This window comes from Ursus arctos, unplaced genomic scaffold (genome assembly GCF_023065955.2).
Source record: "Ursus arctos isolate Adak ecotype North America unplaced genomic scaffold, UrsArc2.0 scaffold_3, whole genome shotgun sequence".
Lineage (NCBI taxonomy): Eukaryota > Metazoa > Chordata > Mammalia > Carnivora > Ursidae > Ursus > Ursus arctos.
In genome coordinates, this window is record NW_026622985.1 from 96,906,158 (window position 1) to 96,930,834 (window position 24,677).

A 24,677-nucleotide genomic window follows, 5' to 3' on the forward strand; every position below is an offset into this window, starting at 1 on the left:
ATACTCATGGACTGGAAGAACAAATACTGTTAAAATGTCTATGCTACCCAAAGCAATCTACACATCTAATGCAATCCCTATCAAAATACCATCAGCAATTTTCACAGAACTGGAACAAACAATCCTAAAATTTGTAAAGAACCAGAAAAGACCCCAAATAGCTAAACAAATGTTGAAAAAGAAAACCAGAAGTGGAAGCATCAGGATTCTAGACTGCAAGCTATGTTACAAAGCTGTAATCATCAAGACAGTATGGCACTGGCACAAAAACAGACATAGATCAATGGAACAGAATAGAGAACCCAGAAATGGACCCTCAACTCTATGGTCAACTAATCTTCAACAAAGCAGGAAAGAATATCCAATGGAAAAAAGACAGTCTCTTCAACAAGCAGTGTTGGGAAAATTGAACAGCCACATGCAGAAGAATGAAACTGAACTGACCATTTTCTCACTTCATACACAAAAATAAAATCAAAATGGATGAAAGACCTAAATGTGAGACAGGAATCCATCAAAATCGTAGAGGAGAACACAGGCAGCAACCTCTTGCTAGACACGTCTCCAAAGGCAAGGGAAATAAAAGCAAGAATGAACTACTGGGGCTCCATCAAGATAAAAAGCTTCTGCACAGCAAAGGAAACGGTCAACAAAACTAAAAGCAACCTAGAAATGGGAGAAGATATTTGCAAACGATGTATCTGATAAGGCAGAATATCCAAAATCTATAAAGAACTTACCAAACTCAACACCCAAAGAACAAATAATCCAATCAAGAAATGGCCAGAAGACATGAACAGACATACAAATGGCCAGGAGACACATGAAAAAATCCTCCACCTCAGTCATCATCAGGGAAATACAAATCAAAACCACAAGGAGATACCACCTCACACGGATCAGAATGGCTAAAACGAACAAGTCAGGAAACAACAGATGTTGGCGAGGAGGTGGAGAAAGCGGAGTTCTCCCACACTGTTGGTGGGAATACAAACTGGTGCAGGCTCTCTGGAAAACAGTGTGGCGTTCCCCCAGAAAGTTAAAAATAGGGCCACCCTATGACCCAGCAATTGCACTACTAGGTATTTCTACAAAGGATATGAACGGAGTGACCTGAAGGGGCACCTGCACCCCAATGTTGATAGCAGCAATGCCCACAACAGCCAAACAATGGAAAGAGCCCAGATGTCCATGGACAGATGAATAGATAAAGAAGATGTGGTCCACACACACAGAGGAATATTAGCCATTAAAAAGAATGAAATCTTGCCATTTGCAATGATGTAGATGGAACTACAGGGTATTACGCTAAGTAAAATAGGTCAGAGAAAGACAAATACCATGTGATTTCACTCATATGTGGAATTTAAGAAACAAAACAGATGAACATAGGCTAAGGGAAGGAAAAATAAAATGAGAGAGAGAGGGAGGCAAACCATAAGAGACTCTTCAATGGAACAAACTGAGGGCTGCTGGAGGGGTTGGGGGACGGGGTAACTGTGTGATGGGCATTAAGGAGGGCACTTGCAGTCATGAGCACTGGGTATTATATGCAACTGATGAAACCCTGAATTCTACCCCTGAAACTAGTAATACAATATATGTTAACTAAATTGAATTTAAATAAAGAATAAAAAAAAAGTTCCATTTCCATGTTGTGGAAAATCAGCCACAGAAAATTTTACAAAGACCCTACAAAATCTTTCAAGTGTAAGCTCCCAATCTCACTGAAAATTCAATAGGAATAAGGTTTGAAAGTAATACTGGAGATCACCCAAGGAAGAATTAGCACAGGTAAGATCAATGACAGTAAAGCTGGAAAGAACAACACAGGGTCAGAGACAGCGTTGGGTGGCCTGATACACATGTGACTGAAGTCCCAGGGGAGAGGAATGGGACAGAAAAGATATCTGAAGAAACAGCAAAAACTTCCCAAATTAGGTGAAAAGCCAACCTAGAAGATCCTAGAAATGCAGCAGCCCTGGAGGATACAGACCAGGAAAAGCAGACGCAGGTGCGTGGCTGCTAGCGCTGAAACCGAGGGAAAGACAGTCTTGAACCAGAAACAAACAGTGGACCATCCAGAGGAGAGAAGGATACACATTTCTACTGACTTCTGACCCGAAGCACTGGGAGGCCAAAAGACAATGGAATGACATCTTCCAAGTGTTAAAAACAACTGGTAACTCAGTTTCTATAAAACAGCGGAAGTGTTCTCCAGGCACGGTGATGACATCAGGACACTGTCAGAGGAACAAGAAGCACGATGGTTCGTCACAACAGAACTGGACTGCTCGACTCGGACGGGGGCTCGTCGGACCGTGGGTGCCGGCGGGGTGCACACCACAGGCAGCGGCGAAAGATGGCTCCTCGGCATAAAAACTAAGAATGCTTTTCCTTTTTCCTCTTCATTTTGTTTAAAACAAAAATAAGGGCAGATTAAATGGAACTATATTTTATGTAAAAAGCTCAGTATTAACTCCAAATAGACTGTGTTCAGTGAAAGTTGACACTGGAATTCATACTGCAACCAACATTACAGCACAGAGAGGTATGGAAAGTACCCATGGAGCTCTACCAGCCATGACGGAGGGGACGGGGCTACACTGGTCTCCGGCTGCAAACAACTAGAAAATGGGGCAAAATACGCGCAGCAGTGGCTCTCAGACACGGGGCAATCGGCAGGGCAGGACAGGCACCCCCGGGAGAAGGCAGGCAAACAAACCGAGCCCCACGATCACCACATCTCTCTCTAGACTGTGACCTAGCCAGGGCACGACACTCCCGCTGGGTTCGGGAGACAGAAATCAAAGTCTGAGCAGACGGAGCCCAGTGCAATCTGTGGGCAGCACGGCAGAGAGGAGGAGCTGGCCAGTACGAGACGAGAAGGTGGTGCGGGAAGCTCCTTGCGTTTTTGACTGAGTGCTAAGTGGGGTGTGCCCGGGCAAAAGGACGAGGCCAGGCCAAGACTCACAACGGAAGAGACCGCGTCTTGACCAGGCAGAATGGAAAGTCCAGGGAGTTCCACAGAGACCCCTAAGTCACGGAACTGAACAAAGATTAGCAGTCCAACAAAGCTTACAAACTGGCCCCCAATACAAGCCTTTGCAAAGATGCTCATCATCATTAGCCATCGGGGAAATGCGGATTGAACCACAACGAGCTATCACCTCACACCCGTCAGAACAGCTAGTATCAAAAAGACAAGAAACAGTAAGAGCTGGCGAGGACACGCAGCAAAGGGGGCCTCGGTGCACTGTTGCGAGAATGTAAGTTGGTGCGGCCGCTGTGGAAAACAGCATGGACTTTTCTTGAAAAATTAAAAACAGCTACCATATGAGCTAGTAATTTCACTCTGGTATTTTTCTGGGAAAAATAAAACCGCAAATACTAATTTGAAAAGATATATGTACCCCTATGCTCACTGCGGCATGATTCACAATAGCCGAGATAAGGAAGCAACCGAAGTGCCCACTGATAGATGAATACACACACACACACACACACACACACACGCACACAGAGGAATAGTAGTCATAAAAAGAACAGCATCTTGCCATTTAAATGTGGCAATGTGGATGGACCTAGAGGGCATTATGCTAAGTGAAATACGTCAGAGAAGACAAATACTATATGATTTCACTACACGTAGAATCTAAGAAACAAACATATAACAGAAATATACTCAAAGATACAGAGAACAAACTGGTGGTTGGCAGAGGAGCAGGGGGTGAAGGGACAAGAGAAACAGGTGAAGAGGACCGAGAGGTACAGACTTCTAGTTATAAATAAGTCATGGGCATATAGTCAATAAAACTGTAATTAACTTTGTATGGTGACAGATGGTAACTAGACCTATTGTGCTAATTGTGTTTGTAATGTATAAAAATATCGAATCACTATGTTGTACACCTGAAACTAATATAATATTGTATGTCAATTATAACTTAATAAAAAAAAACTTTGGGCTGTATATTTAGACAACTGCTTTTATAAAAATTTTGATTTAATTAGCTACTGCTGAGATTTTTATTTTATTTTTTCAAGATTTATTTATTTAGAGAGCATGTTTGCAAGAGTGGGGAGGGGCAGAAGGAGAGACGGTCTCAAGCAGACTCCCCACTGAGTTCAGAGCCCCACGTGGGGCTCAATCCCACAACCCTGAGATCATGAGCCAAAACCAAGAGTCAGATGCTTAACTGAGTCACTTGGGTGCCCGTTGCTGAGATTTTTAATAGGGGATTAGCTGCATTTGATCAAAATATATCCAGTTAATCATACTTGTGTTGATTTGGCTAGCTCAAAAGCAGACATATGACCATTATAAAGAAAACCAATATTCACTTGCATTGGTAGTATTTAAGAAATCAGATACCCTGTGTGAAATAAATATGGGATACTTACAAAATCTTTGGTAAAACTTAATTCTAAGAGTATCTCTTATGTTTTTACTTTCTCCTTTTATGTAGAAATTTAATTATTGGGCAATATTAACCATTACATGTAAAAAGAATATTAATTAGATTGTCTTTTACCTTTCAGATACCCAAAATAGTATTAAAAATGTTATACAATTCTGTCCTTGCCCACCCTTGCCAAAAAAAAACCCCAAAAAAGAACCCCGCCCCCGACAAAGCAATCAACCCCCTAAACCAACCAAAACCAAAACCAAACACCAAACGAGCTGGTAGAATCACAAAAATCACAGTGTTAGATAAAAGGCCTTAGGTGGCTCTCAAACTATGCTCTTATAAAACAGCTGGACCAGGAACCAGGGACCGGGGAGTTCTCCCGCTAAAATCAGCCAGTAGCAGTCTTTTTGCAACTGGCAGAAAAATATCAAAACTGAATTTCTCCAATTTTAAGTTTTACTTCTTTAAAACCACAGAGTACATAGAGTTCTTGCGAAAAATATTTAGGGGGTAACTGCATGAGGCTGCCCACCCACGGACAGGCCTGGGAAGGTAAGCCCTGTGGCACGCTCAGCTCGAGAGTGAGGCAGTCACAGCCACCCGGACCGGAGTGCCATGGGGGGGCTGCCTTCCTTCGTGGGTCCACGCAGTCACAACACCGCAACGTGCCCATAACGTCATTAAAGATCCTAAGTTTAGTGACTGACGTACACTGATGTGCCCTGCACATTATATACATATTTGTAAACATCCCCTACGAGCACCACCACCCCTCTACAGACACAGAAACATACAGCTCCAATGACTGACAGAAGGATTTCTGGCACTTACCATGGGTGACTTATAGTATCTATGTAGTATATTTATGAAATCTGTAATTGTTAGCATTCCTGGAACAAAGAATTATATGTTAAATATAAAACTACGAAAACTTTCAGAGGTAAGTAAACCTGGCATATTTTCTAGAAAAGCTTCTAAAAGCATACTTTAAAGGTATCAAGCACAGTTTAATATATTATTTAGGACCATTAGTCTGTTAATTACCTACAATAAACTAAGATAAATTTAGCTGAAATTAAACCTGACAGTACCATGGAATCAACCACAGTATTTGGCGATTCAATGAGAGAAAACTTACTGATTAATATAAAACATCACAGAAAACTTGCAGCTACATGTAAATAATTTAAAACAATTGAAAGTAAGAGAAGGTATTCCAAAAGCTTTAGACACTGGACACTTCTGGGGCACTTGGATTGTCTCCTGAGAAGCATTCTACAAACAATGATTCTTTAAGTAGGGATTTAGCACCTATTAAGTGCCTACTATGTGCCAGACACCAGGACTACAATGATGAAGAAGATATGAAACCTTTCTTTGAGGGAACCGTCACCGTCACCACAGCGGGAGGCAGACCAACTGGGAACTTTAGAACAACGTGATGCCACTAGGAGAGACGACACCCGCCGTCCCCTCTGATGTGTCCGATGAGAAATTCCGGAGATCACACCGAGTTATAGGATATTTCTGATGGGGTAGCAATGATTTAGCACAGGCATCGATCACGCCTACGTCACTCCATTTGCACTGTCCAGAAGGCGTCTGCCACAGAAGTGGGGACGGCCCACGGTCGCCTACACGCGAGCAAAGGTGGCCCGAGGTCAGGGGTGTGAGCACAGCATCCCCCGCGTGCCCCGTTCCCGGGCCTCACGGGAACTGGCACAGGCACAGAAGCCCCTCCTGGGAGCCAGAAAGGTACTGAATCAAAAGAAGCTAGATAAATAAATAAATATGAACCAGAAACTCCGTGGGAGTACGTAAGTGTTTTGAATTTGCTAGCGGCCCCACCTTACCCCGGACATAAAAGCCAGAAAGTCCTTCAGCTTGGCAGTGCTTTCCAGACGGAATTCCAAACCGGCACCTGTTAGGATACCTTGGGCTTTCTACTTTTAGGTTCCCATTTCAGATTTCCTCCCAGGCCCACATTGCTTACCTACAAAACTTTGTTTCTTACTCTCCCACAGTGGCGCTGCTCGGACACCATTGGCAACTAAGGCAAAGAAGGCCTTTTTCACCTAAAGACAAACGGGAGAAACAAAAACATACTTTAAAGTCCATATACCGGGGCGGGGGGGGGAATACCTTCAACCAAAATATCCATCCAGATCTTACCAGTTGTCATCAATGTTAAGTTTTGTAAGTTTGAGAGGCAAAAAAGAGCTGAATTTATTAACAATGGCAAAAACGCTTTTGTATTATATTTAAAGACTGAGATTTTTTTGAAACTGAAACAATGCAATTCACTTCAAACAAATTCTTTTCATTGTATCTAAAGAGTTTGCACACAGAGACTTTATATAATTAAAACCGTATAAAAGAATTAAACTTCTGGGAAACAAACTGAGGGCTTCAGAGGGGAGGGGGGGTGGGGGACTGGGATAGGCCGGTGATGGGTAGTAAGAAGGGCACGTATTGCATGGAGCACTGGGTGCTGGACGCAACTAATGAATCATGGAAAATTACATCAAAAACTAGGGATGTACTGTATGGTGACTAACATAACATAATAAAAAATTATTATTAAAAACAAGAATTAAACTTCAGTTTAATTTCTCCTATATGTGGTTATTCGTTCATTTGAGAACGTTGAAGTTATACCAAATGGCCTGAAATAAAAACCTCTCTCACATGCTCCATAACAAGCAAGCATCCTTCCTCACGTCCTGGAGGCTGAGAAGGGTACGAGAGATGTAATATCCTTGCACTTTCATACTGTCTAGAGACAGACATTCAGCGTGCGTGTGCGTCACGGGCCGGCCCCGTTCAGGGCGCGCTCACGGACGGCGTCTCCGGGACCCCCGCGACACAGCCTGAGGGGGCACCGCACCAGCTACAGCAGGCGTCGGAGGGGATGGCGGGAAAAGCCAAAGCTCAGTGCTGAAGACGACCCTCTAAGTACCCAGAACAAATAAACAGGGGAAATCGTTCCCCTTTATTAATACCCGAAGACATGAAGATTAAAGCAAGCCTAAAGGGTCACTTAGAGCTGCTCGATAGGCCAACATTGTTCGGTTGTGGCAGCCAACACAAGTGCTGCTGGGAAACCATGGTGGCATCATAAATCATCAGAAAGTTTTCTGAGTCAAGGAGTGTATCAAGAATCACAAAAACATTCATACTGTTTCTGTGCTTTTTCTCTGTCTTCTTAAATTTCAGGAGTACGAATGAAAGATGTGGCATTATTTCTAATATTGAAATTGGAAAAATATCTGCCCCCAACAAAAGAAAATGTATTAAATACCGGACTACCAAAGGGAAAAAAGTACCAAATAGTAAAATTAGGCAGACCATGTGGAAGTAAAAGAAAAAAAGGTTTATGGCAGTGAAAAACACAGACTATAAAATTATACATTATAATTATATAAAATATGTGTTTAAAAGAAAAAGGTCAAAGAGAAATAAGCAACAATTTAAATGATATAAAGGAGCTGGGACAGTGATAGTGTGTTTCTTTGAAAAAATTTCAATGCTTATTTTCTTTGTGACTACGAAAGAAGAAGGCTCTTCTCTCTCCCACTGTATTCCAAACCCTTGCTAACTTAATAATGAATAGAAACGAGAGAATTACAGGAACCCAGAACTTCCCATCAGACGAGGATTAACGATTTAGCACCGGTTTATGCCTTTATTACGACACATTTTGCCTTTGTTTGGCAGGCGTTACGTAGGTGCTCGGTTCACCCAGTGAGTCCAGGGCCGACGGTGGGTGAGGACATCTCATTAATTATTTTCTATACTTGTCCCAGCCCCGCACTGTGTCCTGATGATGGACAAGGTCGTCGGGGACTCCCCCTGTCTGCCGAGTGAACGGCACAGGACTGGCAAGAGGCGGGGGGCCAATCAGGTGGCGGGAGAGAGGAACAGCCAGCTCACTGTCATCCATAAACTGGTCAAAGATTTTCTGAACCACAGCGTGTAGCAAGAATCACATTCACGCCGCTCGTGTATCTAAACGGCACCCAGGGATGGAGGGCCCGTTTGTAAGGTCTATTTCTACCTGGGTGATGCTCTGGGAAGCCTTGACTGTGGTCCCGGAAAATATTTTAACGGGGGCGGGGGGAGAGAAGTCACAGAGAAACAGATTTTAAAACACATTAAATACGAGCTCAGCTTGTTTTTCTAAACTGGCTGGAGTAGCAGGGGAGTGGGGGGTGTCTTGTAACCACAAATTACTGATTGTTTTTCTCCGCTAAATCTGTTTGGAGAAAACAATTTTAAAATTATTTATCAAGATCATCCATGACACCGTAAATGCCCACAGCTGTTGGAAACCCATCCAGAAGGCCGGGAGTCTGCCCGAGCCCGAGTAAGCACAGCAGCCGACAAAACATACAGAGCACATCTGAGAGCCCGGCGGGCAGCACACCAGCAAGAGTCGAGAAGCTGCAATTCCCCAGAGAAGAGCAGCCTGTGACTCGAGCGCCACAGTCATTTTGGAATTTTTCTGTGGGCATTTTCCAAATCATCTTCAAATAGGTGCACCTCAACAGAAAACGGAAATCTACCAAAAAGAATCAAATACACGCCGAGCAGGTTAAACAGAAACAAACCCAACCCCTAAGCACACATCACAGACAAGACGCCAGGAATCAAAGGCCAGGAGAAAATCAGCGAGAGAAAAAAGACACACGCATACTTTCAAAGCAGCAGCAATCCCACTGACGGCCCAGCAGGGGTCCATTTCAACTTTCAGGTGTAGTGACTGTTCTTCAGAAACACGCAAAAAAGGTGGTTCTCTGGGATCCCTTGCCTGACTAATCTGCACCTGAAAAGCTCTTAAACAGCCCTAACTGCTACCAAGTGAGTCCAAAGGCCAGTGTAGACAAACGACCGAGGGGACACACAGCGCTGATTCTCAGTGTGGCAGGTCCAACCAGGGGGCACACAGGCCTCGCCGTGGACGCCAGGCACTGACGGGGCGGGCCGGCTTCAGTGAATTCTGACGCAGGCGGTCAGCGGCAGGGCAGGCGAGAGGAGCCCCCCTCCCCCAGTGAGGCAGCAGTCCAATCGACGGCAAAGAGAATGCTAAGAATTTAAAGGGAAAAGCGCCATCGCTGCTGCAAGAGAAGGTAAAACAACCCAACACGAAGGAAAATACCTGGAAGTAAAATACCTCCTGCTTCTTTTCAATGGGTGGAAACTTCTAGAAACTTCTGTGGGCTCGGGTCCTTGACCCTCTCTGAGCCTCAGCGTTCTGAGTTACAGAATGAGTCTAACAGGGAATGTTTTCCTCATAGGTGACCATGCGGACTAACTGGGCTTGAATGTGAACATATTCAGCATGGAGTCAGCACAAGAAGCCAGAAAGATTAAACGCTTTCATTTCCCGGCCTAGAGGGATCCAGCCAGAAGCAGACGGAGAGAGATTCACCGTTCTAATTTCACCCACATGCACCATTGACGCGTCCATACCTCACGGAGGGAGTCACAGTTCCGCCCTCCAAAGACCCAAGACGACATTCGGAAGCGGACGCGACCCTCTCGAGGAGCTTTTGTGCTGAGCAGCCCCGCCTGCTGCTTCGGGGGTCTGGCTGCGCCTCCTCGGCCATCGCGAAGCCTCTAAAACTTGACTTTCTCAACACCACGTGTGTGGAGTTGAAGAGCAACTGAAAGCTATACTTAGAACATTCTTCACAATTACAGAAGGCACAGGGTGTTACCAATGAACCAATACACAGGATAAAAAGAAGATGGGCCCCATCTGGTTCCAATATACAGGGAAAAAACTCCTGGGGGGTCTTGAGTACCTTTGAAAATTTCTTTTCAATGGATAGGCAATTTGCTCAAAGTGTTATCAGTTTTAAAATGTACTTTTTAATAGGATTTTCAAACAACCAAATGTGATAATTAGGTAAGGAAAGATGGATAATAAAATTTTAATATAGAACTGATTTTTTAAAAACAGTAATAAGCTCTAAGAGATTCTGGCAGTCTGACGCCAAGTGGAACACCTGTGCTCCAAAAAACGGGAATCTGGTTCCTCTAACGTCTCACTGTTCCCTGTACAGTTTTACCCCGATTTTCAGTAATTAAGCTGATTGCGGGGCTTTTAAAATTAGCGCTGATGAACAGCTAAAGCTCTTGAAAACTATCTCATTTGGTTTCTTACTAAATTTTTACATCAGAGCTTGGCCGGTGGATTTAATCCGACCTGTGGCATCTCTCCTGTCTGAGAGCTCCCGGCTGCGGGAGGAGGGCCGGCCTCGTAAGTGAGGTATCCATCCAAGACCGCCTCGCTCCAGCCCAGCTCACGGGTTGAACTGGTCTTTTTTTTTTTTTTTTTTTTTTTGGTGCTTCTACGTCACCAAGTTCCTTCTACTTCAAGTGCACTTACCTTCAACTCCACCTATGAAAACCCGGTTGACCTTTAACTTCTGACTCCACAACCAGAGCTACCCACGTCACCCCAGTCAAGGCTGGCACTCCCTTCTCTCTACTCCCACAGTACCTCGTTCATCCCCTGTTACTTCTGGAGTTTCCCTCGTGTCTCCTTAGACTTAAAAATGGCAGAGAGTAAAGACATTTCTGACCAGTTTTCCTGCTGACAAGTCCTCCCCCAAACTACAGGGAAAAGCAGCTGGAAATGGGATGAACTAGGAGGTCTGCAGGGCAGAAAGCAGACGGAGGAGGTTAATCAGTGACGGAGCCTTGCTGGGGAGGGGTGGGGCGGGGAGAGAAGCTGACTGACCGTCTCTCCCTGCACGCGGAAGACTCGAGACTGGAGGCCCTGGCGGGGGTGGGGCCGGGGCCAGACACGAGCAGGAAGCCTGGTTCAGATCGGGAACAGCCGCGGCCACGCGCCCCCACCCCCCGAGGACCATCTTGTGGAGAATGTGCCCTGCAACTATGACATACAGATGGACAGGAGCACCGGGGGGCTGCCGAGGAAACGACCAGCGACGGCCGGCAAGAAGCCCACCCGTGCCTCCACGCACACTCTTGCGGCGCACCCTTCGCTGCGAGCGGGCGGCCCAGACTCAGCCTGACCGGACCCGGAGCGCCGAAGCGGCGACGCTCCGGCTGCAGAGAACACGGACCCAAAACCTCCAGAGGCAGAAGCAAAGGCAAGGAGAGAAAGAGGCAGGATAGGAATATTAACTAATGATCACGAGCTCAAGACCGCGAACTGAAGTTGACAGAAAGAAAACAGGAGGAAGAAAACGACTGAAGACGCGGAACACAAACCGGAGAGACGCACACGCCAGGTTCCGAAGGCGCATCGTGGGCCCGGCACGAGGAACACAAAGACCACAACGAGGCCCATTAGTCTGAAATTCTGGAGCTCCAGATATAAAGAGAAAATCCCGAAAGTTTCAGAGTGGGAAAACTCACATACAGGTGGAGAGTAACTTTGAAAAGTCACAACCGATTTCTCTTTAATACTTGCATCCAGAAGCAATGGAATGATGCTTTCACAATTCTAAATAAAAATTATTTTCATTATGGAATTCTATACACAGCAGTCTACACAGTGAGTATGAGAGATGCAGATATCTAAAATTTCACATAATTACCTCCCGTGCATCTGTCCGTGGGAAGAGTTAGGGTTGAATGTGTCCCCCCAGCATTCAGAGGTGGGAGCCCTCACTCCCAATATTGATGGTATCTGGAGGCATGAGGTCACGTGGGTGGGGACCCCACGATGGGATTAGTGGCAGAGCTCTGCCCTGTGAGGACAGTGAGAAGGCAGCCATCTGCAAGCCAGGAAGGGAGCCCCCAGGGGGAACTGAATTGGCCATCACCTCCACCTTGGACTTACAGCCTCCACAACTATGTAAGAAGTCAATCCTGCTGTTTAGGCCCCAGGCTGTGCTGGTGTGTTACATACGGTACCCCGAGTGGGCTAAGACAGCAGCTACAAAAAGATGTGCTCCCCCTGCGAAGCAGGGAATAAATCAAAGAAGCAGAAAGCACGTGTGCAAAAGACAGGTGTTGCAATGAAGGAGAGGGAGGAGGTATTCCTGGCCTCAGGAGACAGTGATGAGCAGGTTGGGGGGTAACAGCCAGAGCAGGAAGACCAAGGACGCAGAAGGAGTGGCTCCGAATGGAGCTGAAAACATGTCCAACAGGTCTGACTGCACAGAAAATTCCATCAAGAAGTTAGGTGTGGAAAGGCATAGACGGTTAAAATAAAAAGAGGAGAGTACGAATAACCCTGAGTTGTCCAAAAAAATGAAACGTAAGTGTAACTCGTTTCCACTGGGTTCAGCAGTGAATAAAACTGACACAGTCAGAATAACGACAGCAAGCTCGGAAGAACTCACAGCCACCAGAGACCCGGCTACGCTGGGAAGACGGGGGCAGAACGGAGGCCACACAAGGAGCAGGAACCCCCGTCTGCCTGACCTGGAAGTAAAACAGGTCTGAAGTCAGCGAACTGAGGTAACGTGGCAGTCCAGTCTAGATTTCATAGCTGAACTAGCTGTTTCTGGGCAGTGTGACAAGGGCGAGAGGAACAGGGGCAGAAGCTGCTGTTTTGTATTGTAAGCTTTTCATACTACTTGACACTACAGCTACTTCCAACTCCTTCTCTGAAAACCCACACGCGGGCCCCTGGTGTGCTGCCTGTGGGAGTCAGCAGGTGCCCTCCCTAGTCAGTGCGGGCTTGTTGAGGGCAGGGCCACCGTGTCTTCATCCCCCCACTCTCAGCACAGTGCTCGGTCCCCAGTTTTATTCTTTTCTGGAACACTGATAGGCTATCACGTCCCTCGTTCTGCATACCACCTACTTATTCACTGGTCCTAAGAATAATTTAGCTTGCTGAGGAATCTCTCTGTATTTTATTCTTAGCTACCCCCCCTCCCCGGTTTCAAGTCCTCTGTGAAGTAGATCATGTCATCAGCAAAGTCAGTACTGAAGTCATTGTCCCAAATGTTGACGAGCCGAGAGGAAAAGAATCCTTGTTTCTTAGCTTGGGTTCCCCAGAAAGCAGAGTCTGGCTTGCACGTCCTTCACCGGGGAATGTGACCCGAGGAGCAGGTGTGGAGGACGGGGGTGAGATAGGCTAGCAGGTGAGCCAGTATGCTGACGGGTGGCTGACATGGCCACAAACATGGGCAGGCTGACTCAGGTCCACTGGGATCTTCTGAGGACTGTCCACCCTCAGGGTGCGAGGTGGAGGCGTTTCTCCACTGGCTTCTGTCTTCCATTGGTTAAGGAGGCTGGAGACCTGCTGGCGGGCCCGGGCTGAGGCCTTGCCCTGCATGAGGTGAGGGGTGGCTGGAGTCACAGGTGACGTACGAGGATTTTAAAATGGCGCACGAGAGGCATCCAACGCAACTGGAAACCCTGCTCCAGGCTGAGATGGAATCCACATTCTTCTGAGGTCCATAATGAGCATGAATTCAGTCACTGGGCTGACAGACTGCACTTCGGCACCTTATCCATCAGGACACTGTGCCAGGCTGTCAGCGGTCTAGCTGAAACCGAGATACGCCTGTCCTGCTTTTACCTCACCTATGGAACTATCCAAAAAGGAAACCGGGCTCGACTTCTGTGACCTTTGTCAATTCATGATAGGTTCCTAGAGATTACTACTTCTTTGACTTTTACTAATAAGTCATTCACACATCTTACCTGGGACTGGCACCACATCCCCACCCACAGGCTTTTTGGTTTTTTTTTTTTTTTTTTTGGGAACGTGTTTTCTTTTCTTTCCTCTCTAGCCTGGGGCCCGGAACACTTTTCACAGTTCCTGTGATCTCACTAACAGCTTGGCAATCTGCTTCCTAAATCCCTTTGTTACACCAGAATGTGATTCATCTGGGTCAGAAAGCAAACTGGTTTAGTGCAGACGGGCACCCTCCCATAATCTCTACACCCATCTCAGGCTTCAATTTCCTCTAATCACCATCTATTGTACTTTTTCCATTTTGAAGATCATTTTCCTTGATAGGGAAAAAGCTCAAAAAAAGCTGAAGAGTTTTACTTTCTCTTTATTGGCACCTGCAGCAAGAATCCCCAGCAATAGCCCTGGCCCTCACATTCCTTCTTGTTTTTATTTATTTCTTGAGGGGGGGAGGGGCACAGGGATAGGGAGAGAGAATCTTAGCAGGCTTCACACGCAGCACAGAGCCTCATGCAGGGCTCGATCTCACGACCGCGAGATCACGACCTGAACCGAAATCAAGAGTCAGTCACTTAACTGACTGAGCCACCCATGTGCCCCCCCCTTCTTGCTTTTAAAATCAGCAAGCCCTGCACCCTCTCCACTTGTGGACCTCAATTCGAGTCCCCACTTAAGACCATCCTGGGCGGCCCCTCCTGGTCATGCCCCTCCCTGAGCTTGCTTTCACGCTCTATGCTCTTCCTTCGTTTTCTACGAGCTCAGAGAACTCGGCTTAGCACGCAGCCTCTTATTGGGATGTCTGCCTGCTTCTCCCTTCATTTGCTCTTGCATTTTATTAAAAGTTATATTGATTGAAATAGTTTGAGCAACAGAAGAGTGATGGATCATAATAGAATGGGATACATATGTTCACAGATCTATGCTGACATAAATGAGTGAATAGAAAAATAAGTGGGAGAGAAGGGACCACGTCCCTCGCGAGGCATTCTAACTAACTTACGTGGCTACCGCGCTCTCAAGGAGGTGGAGCACAGCCCTGCGTCGCCTCCGTGTGCTGAGCCCAGTGACTGCCTTCTAGGAGGACAGCACGGACCTGGAGAAACCTGACGGAGACCGCCTCAGCCAGCTGACCCATGTTAAGGTCAACAGTGTGTGCACCCTTGACCCGACGGGATGAAATGGCACCTTATCTCTGTGGCCTTCCTTCTAAAACCCGTAATCCCAGTCTGATGGTGAGAACAACATCAGGTAAATCCCAACAGCGGGGTACCTACAGAACACCTGCCCAGTGCTCCTCAAAACCATTACAGCCACAAGGAAAGTCTGAACCACTGCCACAGCCAAGAGGAGCCCAAGGAGCCCAAATGTCATGGGACAGTCTAGGTGTGATCCTCGGACAGAAAAATGACATTAGGTAAAAAGTCAGGAAATCCAAATGAACTATGGGCTTTAGGTGATAATCATGTATCAGTATTGGTTCGTGAATTGTGACAAGTGTTTGCCACACTGATGGCAGATGGCAGGAATGGGGGAACCGGGGCGTGGGGTGCCTGGGAAGTCCAGACACACTTCACGGCTTTTCTATAAATTTAAAACTACTTTAGAATAAACAGTCTATTAAAAATAGTTATTGTTTATAGAGTATTGCTAAAAAAGTCATATTGCCATTGTGAGGAAAGGCCTGCATAATTAATGCTCCCCCCCATCTTGGGAAATTTTATTTATTTTTGAGCCTCTCATCACTATTGAGGTGTCACTGTTTAGAATGTGAAAGCACTAAACCCTATTTTTCTCTGAACTACCAGGCTTCTCTGGAAGGGCTGGGCCACGTCCTCCTTCTCCACAGGGCCACGTAAGAAGGTGCTGTGTCTCGGCTCCAGACCTTTCCTGTCTGGCCTGTAACTGTATCTCTGGACCAGCCGTGAATGATTGTCAACTCGATCATGTGGTGACTGTGGTCACTGTTCCCGATGTGGCATCTTGGGGGACCTGCCACGATGCCTGGACACAGACTTTCTCTCCACAGCAACTTACGAGGACGCCCGGAAGCGTCTGCTCGGACCTGGCACGGGGCCCCCTCACCACGTGCCCGGAGGCTACGCTGCCCTCCTGCTCTCGGCCTTCAAGCGTCTGCAGAGATGTTCATCATTTCGACCTTCCACACGCCACCTGGTCCACTACGCTGAGGACACTGTGCCGACTGGAGCGGACGGGCAGGAAGCAGCAACACTCAGATGATGAGTGCGAGTGTTGAGACATGAGGAATAAGGAAATAAGGAAATGAGACGTAAGGAGACCTAAGGAAATGAGAGGGTGAGTTTCCAGGGTGAGGGGAGGCCGGGAGCATTGGCAACAGCCCCTGCAAGGGATAGTCAACTAACTGCACACGCCCTGCCAGCCACACACACTACAAAGTGGAAGCAACACGTACTACAAAGTGGCTACTTGGACGCATTCACCGAGTGGCCCATAAAAGCTGTTTTCAGAGTGACCAGAGCAAGTCTAGGCTCCTCGTCCACACGGGCCTGTCACCAGCAGCGTCAACACACGGGATCCTGTACGAAGCCCCGGGAAGCACCAGCAGGAGACTCCGGGGGCTCACGTCCGGGGCTGAGAAAAGCAGCAGCAGGAAACCACGCCTTCTTCTGGAGACAGTTACTGTCCTTCTGAGAAATAATTCCTGGCTTGCTACTGGGCCTGGTAGAGACGGAACAACCGACCGTGAGATGCCGAGCGGCCGTGCGGCCTGAGCTCCCACCATGAACGGGGTCCTCGGACCATCGAGCAGCACAGCCAGCGGTCAGCAAGCGGCAGCGGTGCGACCGTGACGGAGCTGCCTCCTCTTGCTCGTTCCACGCCGTGGTCTGGGGGTGCTCCTCACCAACCGCGGCTGACGAGGAGAAACTGGCTTGCTTTACGGATGCTTCACCTGGCAGGCGGGCTCCCCTCCTGCTCCACGTGGAGCGGCCACAGGACTGCACGTGGGCAGGACCGCACGTGGGCAGGACCGCAGGCTGCGCATTTGGTTTCCACTCTGTCGGGATGGGCAGATGGATGTTCGTCCTCAGTGAATTCCAGTAGGAAACGGGAATTTTGCCGAACCCGGCCGTGGAGAGCCGAGCGGGCCCCTCAGAGTCGGAAACTGGAGGCTGAAACTGTGTCCGAGATCGTTCTTTCCCTCGTCTGGGGGAGCCTTTCGTTCCACTCTTCTCCGCCTCTGTGCTCGTCTCCCAGGTCTGGGTGCGTCTAGGACTTAGGACTCTGGTACTTTGGACCCTCAGAATAACGTGGTCATAATACTTGTCTTCTTCTGCAACTTGTTTTACTTAAAAACAGCTTCTTGACAAAAACATCTTCCGTTCTTCTTAATGGCTATGTGGTATTACTCCGTGAGATGCCTACACCAGGATTTATTGAACCAATCTCTCAGCATATGTGGGTTGTTTCTGGTACTCTGCCATCCCTGTGGATGTTCTCTACGTGCTTTCTTTGCTCTCAAGATGTATCAATGACTACTACTGCGTCTAGAAAATACTCTACTCACACCTTTCAAATGCATGTTTAACTTGGCTCTACCCATGAGAACCCCCACCTCCTGTTTCCCTGGTGACAAAGTTTAGCTCCCTCAAAGCCGAGAGCCTCCCAGGACTCACGACTGCCAGGGGATGGTGCACTCACAGCTAGGGCAGCTCGGAAGTGACATTACCAGATCAGGGACCTCCAACAATCCACGAAAATAGCACATTTTTCACGTATCACCCACTTCGGCTAAATTTTAAATTCGGAAGAAAGTCAATTCCGTTGCAAGGGACAAACTGAGTAGGAGTGAAAGCAGACACAGGTCTTAGCAGCCATCACTGACTTTGCTGTTGGTGGGAAACCCAGGGTCAGAAGATGTGGGTCTTGAATAAGTAATAAGCCTTTTGGGGAATGGGAGCGAAGGTGAGATGGGTTGATGGAGTAGTTCTTTACTTTGGGAATTGAGAATTTCTAGCTATTTTACTATTGAAATCTATGGTTACAGTTGTAAAGACTAGATTTCCGGAAGTTACTATCTGTCCCGTTCCCCATGTAGTAGTGTACTGGATGCTTCCCTGTTGTCCTCGTTGTCTCAAAGAATCAGACAATCTTAGGGCTGAGGAGAAACCGTGCAGGTTACCTGGTCTGAAGTGAATTTAACTAAGTCATAGGATATAAAGTCAATTTATAAAAATCAGCTGTATTTCTGTATGATGACAAAAAACAGCTGGCAAATGAAATTAAACAAGAACAAAGCCGTTTTCACATTCCCAAGAGTCCTGTGTAGCAGGCACCGAATGCAGGCAAAGTGGCCCCGAGAGCCCAGGTGTCCTGTGCAGAGCCACAGGGGCAAGCTGCTGGGGGGACCACAGACCAGGCTGGGGAGGGACGAGGACAGGCCCCGGACTGAGGGCCAGAGCTCGCGGAGTCTGGGCACCTCTCTCCCAGGACAGCCCTGGATGAGCGGCGAGGCTGGGGTGAGCTCACAAGGGCACCTGCCCCCTACCCACCCCCTTGTGCCGAGGGGCCAGCTGAGGCCACCCTGGCGGGGCTCCTGCCTTTCTGGGTTCTCCCCCAGTCCCTCCGTGGGTTTCCCGGGAGCACAGCCTAATAAAGCACTGACTGCCCATGAATTCCTGGCTTGGCGGCTGCTTCTGCGAGCACAACAGAAGCCACTCCTTTGCAAAGATTTATGTACAACTACAGACACTAGATACCTACCTGTATATACGCATTTATTACACTGGGTGTGATCCGATCATTACAGTGAATGTATCATTTAGGACTTTGCATATGTGACTGTACATCATACGGGTATAAAATGTGCGGCACTAAGCACAATTTTCATACCTAAACAACAAGGTTCAATTTTCTCTGCTAAAAGAGATCAATAAAGTTCTTTCTCAAGAGATCATCCACCTTAGTAATGTTTTTCTTTTTAACTTGTACTATTTCAAGTTAATTTATTATATACTCTACGAAATAACTAAGAGAAAACAGATCAGGATCTACTGAGGGAGGTGGTACAGGTTAATAGTTCAGGCTCTGACGCACGGGACAGACCCCACCATTCACCAGCTCGTGGATTAAGTTACTGAATTCTAGAATCTGTGGACTAAACTTTGTGATTTAGGTTGACTCTAGAACGAGTTTCCTTATCTAGAGAAAGAGGAGGGTGACAGCACGTGCCTTCCACGGCTGCCATGGGGTGGAGAATGCAGACAAAAGCTCAGCACGACACCTGACGTGTCTGCTGGTGTCGCTGGACTTGAATTCCCTGACGAAGGAGCCACACGGGTGGCAGGTCGTGAAAACTGTGCACACTTACTTGTAATGTAGTATCAAACACCACAAGCTTTGAACTGGTGGGAACGATGTCGTAACACTTGTGTGACCTCATGAAGCGCATGTAAACACCACTTTCTGAGTCTTCTGCTAAAAAGGAAAGAAAAAAGGCAAATATCAGCAACAATGAAGGACTTGCTCATCAGCTGGAGAGAGCGTACAAAAACCTGCGGACGGCAGACTTAGGGACACTGTGACAGGTCTTCCCGTAAGAGCGGGAAGGCAAGGGCGCTCACGCGTGCAGATCCTATCCAGCGCCGTCCTGGAGACCTCGCCCGGGCAGTACGGCAAGGAGAGAATTTACAAAGGCATACAGATTGAAAAGGAGAAAGCAAAACTGTCTTTATTGGCAGACTATATGATTTTTTACAAAGAAGATACCAAAGAATCGACAAAAAAGCTCCCAGACCTAGAAGTGAGTTGAGCAAGGTCACAGAATTCAGCTTTACTGAAAACAAACAAACACATAATTTGCAAATAAATAAACAGAAATACATAATTTACAGAAATGCTAAATGGAAATATGGATCTACCCAAGGAGACAAAGCACTGAAAACGGTAACTATGTGGACAAATACACAGATCCTTTAAATCTCTGTAAATGTGAGTGGACAGTTGGCAAAAGGACGGCAGGGATTCGGGGGGGGGGGTTCAGCTTATTTAGAAGCGAACCGGGTGGCACCACCATCCAACCGATGAGGCAGAATCTGGCTTCCTCCTCCGCACATCGCTTCCTCCACCCTCACCGGTTTATCACGAGGCCCTGCAGGGTTTACTGCAAATCTCTCTGCAGTCCATCCACTTCTCCCCACCTCCGCTGGCCTGGGTCCGATAAATGCCCTCACTTCCCACCTGGTCTCCCTGCATTCAATCCAAGTCTCTCCAACAGCTGTCCACGCTGCATCCAGAATGGTTTTGCCAGACACAGCCTTGATCATGTCACTCCTCTGCTGAAAACACTTCAATGGCTTCCGAAAGAGACCGAATCCCTGGTGTAGCTTATGAGACCCAGCCTGAAAGGTGCGGCCCCTCCGACGCCCCAGCCTCGGCGGTCACGTGCCCGCACCCCAGTGCACCTCCGGTTACGAAGTCTTCTCTTAGTCCCTTCTGGCGCTAAGCTCTCTTCTGCCACAGGGCCTTCAACTACCGTCTCCTCCATCTGCAACACTGTCCACCTGCGAAGTTGTGGATCCAGAATTTAAACCTGGACGCCGCGACTCCAAAGCTGGGCTCCAGGTGGGATGGTCACCCACCGCCCCTGCCTGCAAGGGCCTAACTCCTAACTGGTCTTCATGGTTGAGCGCAAAGTATACTACCTCCAAGGGACTTCTTCGACGACTTCACTTTAGCCCACACTGATCTGTACGTTTTGGGAAGACTGAGATTACCTGGGAAATACCGGGGAAGGAAAAAATTCCTTTACCGTATTTAGTAATTACCGAAGTAAGCGTTGAACAGCGTGACACCGACCAAGTTCCTCGACTGTGCACAGGGGCTCGTTATCCTTTGTACGTCCCACAGTAAACACCCCACACATGCGGCCTGGTCTGCGAACTTACGACAGACTATGCGAACACTCCCAAATCTCTATTTTCAATCCTGACTGCTCTCCCAGGTCCTGGAATGCATAATCCTACCGCTCCAATCACCTCCCGGCCAGTCCCCCTCTCAAGTAGCTCCTTGCCTGCTGGCGGAACAGTTGGACGTCCTGGTCCGGCATTCACAGACCTCATTTCTCCACCTCCTGTCCCCATGTCTAGGCAAACAGCTCCCTGCGAAGCTCCCTACTGTATTTAATCTCACTTTCTTGAATTTGTTCATTCTGCTTTAACTTAAACATCCTTCTCTACGATTTCTTGTCCAATTTCAGCCCAACCTCAAATGCCATGTTATCCACAAAAAAGTGAACATCTGAATGTTCACTATGGGCCAAGCATTGTTATATCGTATACCTCATTTAATTTACGTAACAACGTTGAGGGGTATGCCCGAACTTCTTCACTTTATGTACGAGCAAACTGAGGTGAGGAGAATCTAAGGAGCTGGCCTCAAGTCAGGCCCTCAGGAAGGAACCAAAGCAGGATTTAAATTTACGCCCAGGACCCCAACAGTTCCCAAGAGAACTCTGCAGCGTCACCCGCGCACGCACACACGTCGGACAGAGGCCTGTGGGGCACTACGCTCCATCAGGCACTGTTCTGGTGTTGAGACGTGAAGGTGAACACAACAGGCAGTCCTCTGAGCCCACATGCTGGTGGAGAGTGAGGGCACCCGGATATACGCCACGTGGCAGGAGAAGCCCTGGACCGCGAGAGATCACACGGGCGGACAACCGAGCCTGTGTCAGAAAGGGAAGGAAGTCTAACGACCTCCTCCTCTGAGTATGTGAGGACCCCGACCTGTACTTCTCATCGCGGTCGCCGGACATCTCATTCACAGTGGTCTCTGCGCTCTAACTCTCTCCTCCTGGGCCGATCCCTCCTTTGAGTGGCCAGGACTTGACTCACCCACTGCATCAATGAAGTCAGTTACTGTTTATCGCTCTGCTCTCTGTGTGGGCTCTCCCAAAGCCGGTCAGTCTGGATCTGTGTGATGCTTCTCTCATGATCTCAGTCCTGGGGTGATGTGTTTTGGGAGGGAGACTACAAGGTCAAGTGCCATCTCAACCCACCATATCAAGTGCACCTGCTGTCAACACGACTCACCACCTGGATCGCCCGGCGCAGGTCTGTCCGGTTTCTGCACTGCGGTTACTTTCTCCTCCTTCCTCCCTGCAGTCTTTGCAAGGAAGTCACCATGGGCAGCCTGTACTGAAAGGTCAGGAGTGAGGCCCCACCTCCGGGAGGGCAGAGCATCTCCATCCATTATTTGGAATTCTTCTGTATCAGTATGGATTTATAATACTCCTTTTATACTTTGAGTTACACCCCACTCCTATGTGAGAATGGGTCCGGAAGCCCCCGGGGCGTCCACCCCCCTCGGACAGCGCTGTGTGCGGCAGGGGAGCACCTCCCAGTTCAGACAGCCTTCTGCCCTGCTCTGCCTTCCCCCAGGGCCCCCGGGACTTCCTTGCTCAGACACACGGCCCCCACACCAGCCGGGAGTCTGGGGGGAGCTGGGCTCTCTGCGATCTCCCCCGTGAGCGCTGTCCCAGTCGGCGAAGGCGGTGTGAGGGGGGCTCCCTCTCTCCGTGTCTGAGCACGCCCCGGCCTCCACGACAGGGACAGACGTGTTTCATCCGTCACCAGCATTTGACATTACTAGCATGGTACTTATAGTTCACAAACCAGGAAAATAACGATGAACAAATTATTAAGAGAAGTCCATTTGTTGTTCAGAATTTCTCAGTTTTGGTCCCTCCAGGATAGCCCATGACATTCAGCCCTGGCTCCTGAGGCTCCTCTCGGCTGAGGCGGTTTCCCAGACCTTCCCTGTCCTGCGGGTCCTGAGGAATCCCGGGAGGCGTTCTGCAGGAAGCCCCGCGGCTGGGAAGTCGAACTTGCTTCTCACAATTACACTGGGGGTGCGGGCGTGGAGGAGGACCCACAACATTTGTTTTAAATGTAAGAAGCCCAACCAAAGAAAGCAAAACGTTACATATGTAAAACAATTATAATAAAATTTATTTTGGTCTGTAATAAGGATAGAAAGTATTACTGTTGTAACAGAACTACATTGATAACAAAGTATTAGTATTTTAAGTTAGGAAGGTAAAGTGAACTACTGTAAAATGTCGTGGCTTCCCTACATTGAGTATAAACTTTCCGCTCATATGAGGCACCGTCTGAATTACTGTCACTATGATGAAGTCTCAAATTACAACTGAAGAAAGAAATGCAATGAAATGGAAAATAAGAATAATGTGGAGTTAAACGGAAAGGAAAAAAACCAAGAAACCAAAACCACTCAACAGTAACAGGTTGTTTGGAATGCGTTACTAAAATTCCTGAGAACACAAGAAGTTCAAACCCCCCTTATTCAAAGGGCAACTGGGTTTCAGATATTATCAGGGTTCCGTTCTTGCTCTTGTTTATGTCACCGGCCAGAAGCAGGATGACCGAGCGTTACACCGGCATTGGCGCTCCTGGGTATGGGAGGAACCTGGGTATGGACGGACGTGAACCCCCACCATCCCCAACAGCACGGGAGCCCACCACGGGGCGAGGCAGCTGCGAACGAGCACTACTGGGAAGTAGAAAGTGTATGTCGAAGTGTTGAATTTCCGACAGTCGACAAAAGAATTTGAGAATGCAGCATCTAAGTTTAAACATAAGCAACCGTACGTGCCAGGCAGGACAGCGTGAAAGCAAGCATTTCCCTTCGAGTGGATGTGACCGCACCGCCCCCCCAAAGCCCTCGCTACTGTACCACACACCGCATATCAGTCAATCGAGCTTTCTAACCACCTTACCCGACCTACCCTCCCGGCCTCCTCCCTACCACACCCCCTAGGAATCGTCCACTCTCACATCGCATTGATACTTCCTTTCCAAAGCCTTTCTTGAAGTCTGGGAAGTTCAGCTTTGGGAATGTGCTCCTTGGGTTTCTGCCTCTGCTCTGCTCGCGCTGTTCTCAGAGCGCTTCCCCCCCCATGATGGCCCACGGAGACCCTGCCTGCCTTTGGTTAGCTGAACAGGGCTCCCCAAAATAGAGCCCAGCTGGAACATCAGAATGAGACTTATTTGGAATAAGGGTGTTTGCAGATATAACTACAGTAAGGACCTTGAGATGAGTCAGCCTGCATTAGGCTGGGCCCTAAATCCAAAGACCACTGATCTTATAAAACAGAGACGACGAGAAGGGCCACGTGGAGACGAGGCGGAGGCTGAGTGATGAGGCCGTGGGCCCAGGGATGCCGAGGACTGCAGGCAACTCTCAGAAGCTGAGAGAGAGGCAGGGCACAGACGCCCCCTCAACGCCACTGGAAGGGACCCCCGCCGCCAGCCCCTTGGGTAAAGCTCTCCTGTCCGAAGCTGCCACATCTGTGGCAGTTTGTGGTGGTGGCCTCAGGAAACTGACGCAGCTTCCAAGTTGAGTTCAAGGGCCTGGAACGCCTTCCTCGGAGGACCTCAAGTCAGAAGTAATTGCTTGTTTTGACATTCTCGTCAGTGCTTTGTGAGGAATTCACTTTTGGAGTAGTTGTATGCCTTGTACCAAAGTTGTGGGTCTGCCTACCTTTTCGACTGTAGCTTCCCGAGGCACCGGAAAGGCACCCGATCCAGCCAGTTCCCATCAGGTGCTGGGACAAGCTCTTGCCTGCTTAATGGCAGGTC

At 48.1% G+C, this 24,677-nt stretch overlaps 1 protein-coding gene across 10 annotated transcripts in view; it reads right to left on the reverse strand.

Annotated features, from left to right (window-relative positions):
* PRKAG2 (protein kinase AMP-activated non-catalytic subunit gamma 2) overlaps positions 1-24,677 on the reverse strand; it is a 256,416-nt gene that overhangs the window by 18,486 nt on the left and 213,253 nt on the right. For 5 of the 10 annotated variants that reach the window (XM_048213065.2, XM_048213061.2, XM_048213067.2 and 2 more), the window contains 3 exons: positions 19,388-19,491; positions 6,406-6,487; positions 5,244-5,302 (listed from right to left, as the gene is read on the reverse strand). In XM_048213065.2, coding sequence (XP_048069022.1) covers positions 5,244-5,302; positions 6,406-6,487; positions 19,388-19,491 — 245 coding nt within the window. Of the gene's footprint in view, positions 1-5,243; positions 5,303-6,405; positions 6,488-19,387; positions 19,495-24,677 lie in introns of all 10 variants that reach the window. The other 5 variants (XM_044392289.3, XM_048213062.2, XM_048213063.2 and 2 more) reach the window with 1 other exon arrangement.